We start from the raw sequence: 7,715 nt of genomic DNA on the forward strand, positions 1-7,715 counted from the left end.
ACTACAGGGGCTGAATGAGGCATATGCTACCACCATGATCAATGTTTGGTTTGCTTGTCCTCTTTTTGTTACAAAATGTGGATGATATGTAAGGACACTGACTTGGGAGGGTGTGCCTTGGTGGGGCGATGTGAGGGTAGAAGTCCATTTCTATTCCCAAACTCCCTCTTCATCCATGGGAGGGAGACAGGGTAGCTGGATGGTTGGAACAATTTAGAATTCTGACATCTCCTCAATTAGAGTCTCAAAAGACAACTTGGGCCACTGAGAGGGGGTCAATGACTTCTCTGGGGATACACAGCCAGCCCTTGAACCCAGGCCTTCCTAACTTTCACTGAGCCCCTCTGTAACCAGCTGCATGACCTTGGACAAGTCACAAGCCATCCATTCTCCAAGACTTTTACTGAATTACTAAGCAGGTATGTGTATGAAGAGGGTAAAAGTTTCCTATGCCTGTGAAATTGGGTGTCCCCCCCAATATTCTATTGTTTTTGGTTTGGCTGGCTCACTGCATCCTCAGATCCCAGGAGTCTGATTGATCCCCCCTCCCATTCTGGGTCCCTACTGGTTCTGCACATGGATGTCCATGATATGGGGTTACCAGGCAGAAGTTGAGGGGTTCAGGCTGCTGTTGACCCCTCTGGAAACTTCTCAGGTCCCTGGATTATCCCCTTAGTCCCAGGGCAGGAGACGGACTATGGGGCTCCTGCTCCCCCAGGAATAGGAGAGGACTTGGTGTCACAAGGAAATGACATGAGCCAGAGCAGACAGTGGTGACACGAGGGCCTCCCATTGTGCTTTTTGGAGAGCTGCTTCATTTCCTCCCAGACTCCTTTGTTCTAAACTAAGCAGATGCTTCGAGAATTCAAAGTATGATAGTGATAGCTAAACTTAGACTCATCAGGACTTGGATTCAAATTTCAGCTCCTTTGTTCCATATGGGTCCCATAGACAAACTACTTACCTCCCCCAAGCCTCAGTTTTCTCATCTGTTAAATCAGTACAAGACTCAGGAAAGTCCTCACCTTGGGAGGGAGCTGAGGCTCAAGAGAGATAACTAGATGTCACCTTGTAAACTTAAAGGGTTTGTTCCCTCAGCACCAGAGTTTAAGATCCTGATGTCAGGGGAGCCAATGTGACAGCCTGGCCCACCCATCAGACTTTAGGATCTGGTGTCGGGTGGGCTCTCAACCAATGGTCCCAAGCCGGGTTCTGGTTGGGAAAGTGTGATTTCAGCCATTCCCCCGGCCCATGTTCCTTCTCTTATACCTCTTGGGGAGCATCCAATTGGGCTGGGCCTGAACCAAATTAGGCTGCAAGGAGGATACAGGTTTGCAACTGTCTCCATCTCTCTGGTGTTGGCTTGGCCCAAGAAATAGATTTTGGAGCTGAAAGAGTCTTAGAGATCATCTTCCCCACCCTCTTGTTTGGCAGAGGTAGGATGGCCAAGTGGAGAGAGCACAGGACTTGGGAGCCAGAGGTTCTGGGGTTGGACAGGATCTTAGTGGACATCGAGTCCAATTCCTTTACTAGATTATTGTGGAAATAAGCAGTAAGGGATGAAAGAAAAATTTGAAAACAGGTCTCCTAACCCTTAAATCTGGCGCTCTTTGCATTCTATCACGTTTCTCTATAAACTGAGGTTATGGGTCTTCTAGCTCACAATTCTACTTCTGAACAAACCCAAAGCAAGGCGGGTCCTTCATTGAGTTTCAAACTCTATCTTCCTTCTACCAACTCTGAGGGCTCTAGGAGGGAAAACTTGGGCCAGAGGGATGGAGGAGGGCAAGACTGCTCTCCCCAGCCAGCCAGAGGCCCGGCCAGCTGCTTCCACCGTCTGCCCAGGTTGATCCCCAGGCCATGTTGCAGAGTTTCTTCTGTCCCCAGAAAAAAGCATCTGGGGCCAAGCTTAGACAATGGGTGTGTCTCAGAATAAAAGACTATTCTGACCTCATGTAGATATTTTGTCATCTGCAGCCAGTAGAACAAATTCCCATGAGGGCAGAGATGGTTTTTCATTTCTTTTTGTCTTGGATGATGCCTTGTACATGGTAACTGGGGAAGCCATTCTTACTAGATAAAAGAGAATGTCCCTTTCATTCAGTCATTCCCCCTATATGGCACAATCCCCTCTATGGCCTTGGCTGTTGGCCTGGCCTAAAGGTAGTAGGGCGTGCCAAGACCTGACACTGTTTGCTCTCATCTCATCGTCTTGACAAGCCCTGAGGGCAGAGCATGCTCTCTCCCTCTTGCTTGGTTACCCCTTCAGAACTTGCCCTAGTTGGCAGAAAACTTTTGTTCCATGACCTTGGTGGAGATTTTCCTATGAACCTGACTGACTAGCTTCCTGTCACTAGTCATGGTGTTACGGGGTCCTGCCAATGGTCCAAGCCATGTTCTGTTTCTTCCCCACCTTCACACCCTTTCTCCATCCACCAAAGGCATTCATGTTAGGGAGGAGGGGTGGCCACCCATCCAAAGTGATGTGGGTCATCATTCAGGGACCACCCTTGTCCCTTTTCTGAAGAGCAGGACTGGTTCAGGGTCACCTATCTGAATGAATCCAGGAAAGATGCCAGAGAGTCCCTGAGGCCTCAGGGGGTCGGCCTAATCATCAACCTTCAAGAACATCTAGCCCGTAACCACCTAATCTCTTCATTTTATAAATGCAAGAAACTGAGGCCCAGAGAGACAGTGATTAATACAAGGTCACAGAACTAATGGGACCAGCTCTTATTTCTCCTAGCCCATGCTGTGTCCTTGGATTAAGTAGACCTCCCTATGTATAGCTGCAGGAATTTTGTTAGAGATGGGAGGAGAGGGGTGTGTGTGTGTGTGTGTGTGTGTGTGTGTGTGTGTGTGTGTGTGTGTGTATGTACACGCATGTGTGAGACACCAGATCTCAATCCAATGGTCTTACACTTGGGGAGTGTGCTCGGTTTCATGGTCAGACACTTTTCCAACTTTCCTCATATAAAGTTAATTTCTGGGCATTTGGGGTCAGGGTGCTTTGAGCTCTACTGGACCCTTTGTCCTTTGGCTAACTCCCTGCACCAGCCTAGACCTGAACCACCTCCTCTTTCCCAGATCCAGGTGTGCCCTCCCCCTTGGGGATCATTGGGAGTTTGCCAGAGGAGCTGCAGTAGAATCATGGTGAATCCTAAAGCAGGAAGGGACCTTAGGAACCATCTGGCTGAGACCCCAAGGAGGAATTGTCCGCCCTAAGCCAAATAGGGAGGGACAGAGCTAGGATTTGAATTGTGGAGTCTTTTGCTTCAGTCTCATCACGGTTTCCTCGCTTTCCCCTCCTACCATGTGCTGGCTATCCTACTGCCTACTCTGCATTTTCCAAAATCCTGGGGAACTCTACTTGGGGATCTGCTTTACAATTCCAAGAAATGCCCCCCAGGCTCAGTCCAAGCTGGAGAGCTGCCTTCGAAGGACACTGAAGACCCTCTGAGGGGCACTGGTATCAGCAAGCCTGAGCATCCACCCTGTGGTACCCACCTCCCCAGACCCCCAAACATTTGCAATGGAGTTGGGCATCTCCAGTGCAGAAACAGGGATGACCCCGGTGTAACTGAAGGGACCTTCCTTCTCCCCATGAGGACAGACAGAAGCAAGGAAGATTGGGGGGAGGGCAGCCATTAGGGATGGGAAATGCTGATTTTAGGGTTGACATCGGGGGGGACAGAAAAGGAGGTGGGGAACACATGGAGCCCTTGGCTCCAAGTTGAATGATCAGATCAGAGGGAACCAGTGGGCCCAAACTCTTCATTTTATAGGTGAGGTGGGGAAACAGGCCTTGAGAAGTGAATGACTTGTCTAAATTATATATATAAATAATAAATAACAAAACTATGATCCAAACAGGCCTCTGATTCCAGTTCCCTGCTCTTTGATTGACCCCTTTACATAGGATTAAGAGCCGTGGGTGAGTTTAGAGGGTAGCCCCTTCATTTTACAGATTAGGAATCTGAGACCTCCTCAAAGGGGAAATGACTTGCCCTAGGTCACACAAATAAGAGAAGAAGGGACACAGCTGGGATTTGAACCCATTTTCACTGCCCCTACTCATTTGGACATACTTCCTCTGGACCCTCACATTCACCGACCCAAAGGATATGAACTGCACCAGAGGAGGGATGCCCTGTGAAGAGCCAGGCCAGGGGTCCAAAGCTCAGAAGCCAAGACTAAGCCATACCTATAGATCTGCCTCTTTCTAACCTTCTATGTCTCCCCAAAATAATCCCTCGAAGGAAAAACTCACCCAATATCTCCAACAGGCACAACAGAGTCAGCGGTGACCAACAGAGCCCCATGGGCAGGATGCTTCTCCCACCTGTTGGGAACCGGTGGGCAAGGTATCTGGTCCTTGTTGGTTCTGTTCCCCAGGGGAAGGAGGAGGGCGGGAGGGAGGGTGGCGTCGTGGGACTCTACGTCACTTGTATTTGAAGACTGAACTGCCAACTTCCTCCAAACAAAACCACTTTCCCCAGCTCTGAGTGATGGAGTAGACCAGCATGCTCTCTGTTGGCTTCCTTTCCTGAGGGCAGAGCCAGGGGGCTGCCTGCTCTCTGATCTTGCTCAGACCCCATCCTGGGATGGGAGCAGTGGAACAGGGGAACTGGGGAACCCCTGGATCAAGGTCAGCTCTGGAAGCCTTGGACCTGACTGGAATCCCTGTGTGGCCCTAGCACCCAAGGGAATAGGCATGTGTATGGGGGGACCATGGACATGGGACACTCTAGCCAAAGATCTGGAGCCCACCCCCCAAGGCCACCTTAGGAGCCTGTCCCTAGGAGGCTGCCCTAGTTTTTACAGCTCTGAGAAGGTAGCTTCATCTGCCTCTTCACCTTGGGGTGACTTTAGGGGATGGATGGGAGGACCAGACAGTCCCACTTTCTGCAGGTGGGCCACAGCCAATAATCAGAACCCTGAGGGAGGCTATGAGGGTCACCACATGGTGAAGAACCCATATTCATAATGTTTCCATCACATGGATAATGTGACATGATGTGTTTGTCGATGGGGGCCTGCTGGTATGTTCACACATGATTTCTCTGTCTATATTTATTTCCTATCTCCCCCCGTGTGGCTGGTGTTTGAGGCTTTTTACCCTTCAGGGGAAACAGGAAACAATCCCCTGGTTGTCGGTGCAGAATGGGCAGGGTCTCAAGTTTCTGGAGGGCTGGGGAAGGAGGAGGCCCAGCTGGTGGCTGAGACAGGAGCTGGGGCCCCCAGACTGGCAAAGGGAGACCTCAAGGGGGAAACAGGGAACCTGAGTTTGAATTCACACCCAGGGCTCTTGGGTTCTTGGGCAAGAAACAACATTTTTGGACTTTAATCTCCTTCTCTGTAAACTGAGATAGTTGTCAGTTAAACAATGTTCATTTATTAAGTACTAAGGAATCCTGATTCACTATGCTAAACCCAAAAAACTCCCCTGGACCTGCCCTCAGGGAGCTTACATTCTAAAAGGGAGAACAAGTCAACAATTATGTACATACAATATATAATATGGTATAAGGAAAAGTGGTCTCCAAGGAAAGGCACTAAGGGTGGGTGTAGGGTGAGGTGGGATAGGGGAATTGAGAAAGACTTGAAGGGAGCTGGGCACCCTAAGAGGCAGAAATGGGGAGGGAGGGCATTCCAGGGGCTAGAAGGGCATCTGTGTCTGAATATTGAAAAGGTAGGAAGGAGCCAGGAGATGAAAGAATTTAAATACCAAAGAGAGGCTTTTGTACTTGATCCTGGGAGAAGTAGGGAGCCACGTGTGGTTAGTGAGCAGGAAAGTGACCTGGTCAGACTCACACCTAATGCAACACGGCTAAGAAGTAATAGAGCCGGGGGGTGGCTAGGTGGTGCAGTGGATAGAGCACCGGCCCTGGAGTCAGGAGTACCTGGGTTCAAGTCTGGTCTCAGACACTTAATAATTGCTTAGCCATGTGGCCTTGGGCAAGCCACTTAACCCCATTTGCCTTGCAAAAAAAAAAAAAAAAAAACCTAGGAAAAAGAAGTAATAGAGCCGGGAATGACATTTAGATCCTGGCATCATAGAATCAGTGACTTAGGACCAGGAGGGATCTTGGAGCCAAATCCCCTCCTTTTATAAAAGAAGAAACTGAGGCCCAGAGAAAGTAGGGGATTGTTTGAGGTCAAAGGCAGCAAAACTAGAATTTGAACCCAGGTTCTTCCCTTGCTATGGATGATACCAGGCCATCTCCCAGATCTTGGACCAAAAGTGATGACAGGGTTGTTGAATGATCCCTGGGGTGGATGACCCACCTAAGTCACAGGTACATTTTTTTTAATCATGAGCAAAAATAATGGGTGGGGACAAGAGAGGTGATGGTGTTGGAGCAGAAGATAGTCTAAAGGGATGGTGGGCTGCCTATGGGCACAGTTCTGCAGGGATAGATACAAGTGGGAGGTATAGGGAAGCAGGACCCAAAGAGGGGCCCTGCAGGACCAGGACCTTGGGTTTAGCAGCAGGATCTCCTGGGAAGCCTCATTGGCTCAATGTGGATTAGAGAGCTGTTTCTGCCCTGAGCCCCAGCCAACAGACTTGTGGAGAAGACTCAGACCCAACCTTGAACTTCTTGGCGTAACTGCAGGACTGGGGAGAAGAGACATTTTCTGGGATTGGACTAATTTCTCTCTTTAAGAGGTTTGCTCACAATAGTTCCTTGGGGATGACCTCTCCCATTTTACAACTAAGTAAAATCAGGCTCAGAGGGGGGAAATTACAGATCACGCTGCTCAGAAATTCTATTACTAAGGTGTCCAGACTCAACAGTGCCCATCCTATGGCATCATGAAGCAAGCTCTGAAAGAAGGGGAGAACTGGGTTACAATGATTAAGGTGATTAGGTGCTACAGGGCATAGAGCTCCAAACTTGGAGTCAGGAATCATGCCTCAAATGCTCACAAGCTATGGAATCCCAGGCCAGGCACTTAACCTCTTTGTGCCTCAGTTTCCTCATCTGTAAAATGGGGGCAGTTTTAGCCCTTACTTCACAGGATTGTTGTGATCAAATGAATTAAAATCTATAAAATACCTCACAAATCTTGAAGGGTTGTGTAAATACTGGCTAACTATTGTCATCACCATCACCATTACCACCATCACCATCACCATCACCATCACCATCACCATCACCATCACCATCACCATCACCATCACCATCATTATTATTACCTCATTATCTGCCAACCACTTTGCCAATATAAAGATAATATAGAAATAAAAATTAAAGTGCCTGCCTTCCAGGAGCTTCTAACAGAAATCTCATTCCAGCATTCTACATTCTAGGTCCCTTCCAGCTCTGATATTCTCTGTTGTGTATTCAAAGTGACTCTAATAAAGCCAAAGGGGACTGACTCCTTCAGGCAAAAACTGAAGCTAAGGAGAGGTTGGATGACAGTTTTGAGAGACATGGTCCTCCACATCTCTGAAGGCCAGGAACAGTCTAGGGAATGATTGTGTCCTTGCTCATCTACTTGGTTGTCCCCCAGTCTGCCTCCTTTCCCAACTATTAATTGACATAGAGAGAGAGACTATGGCTTAGGGTGGTGGAGGATTTTTATTCATCTCTGTCTGTTTTTCTATTCATCTATCCATCCATCCATCCATCCATCCATCCATCCATCCATCTATACATCCATCCATCAGTCTATCCACCTTTCTGTTCACCTGTCTGTCTGTCTATCTA

The 7,715-nt window shown here is 48.5% G+C and overlaps 1 protein-coding gene across 1 annotated transcript in view; it reads right to left on the reverse strand.

Annotated features, from left to right (window-relative positions):
• The window catches only part of CD5 (CD5 molecule), a 37,019-nt gene extending 32,624 nt beyond the window's left edge, over positions 1-4,395 (reverse strand). Inside the window, exon 1 of the mRNA XM_074231360.1 lies at positions 4,271-4,395. Coding sequence (XP_074087461.1) covers positions 4,271-4,322 — 52 coding nt within the window. The 5' untranslated portion in view covers positions 4,323-4,395. The remainder of the gene's footprint in view (positions 1-4,270) is intronic.
• Positions 4,396-7,715: the final 3,320 nt, after the last annotated feature.

This window comes from Macrotis lagotis, chromosome 3 (assembly GCF_037893015.1).
Source record: "Macrotis lagotis isolate mMagLag1 chromosome 3, bilby.v1.9.chrom.fasta, whole genome shotgun sequence".
In the NCBI taxonomy this organism is placed as follows: domain Eukaryota; kingdom Metazoa; phylum Chordata; class Mammalia; order Peramelemorphia; family Peramelidae; genus Macrotis; species Macrotis lagotis.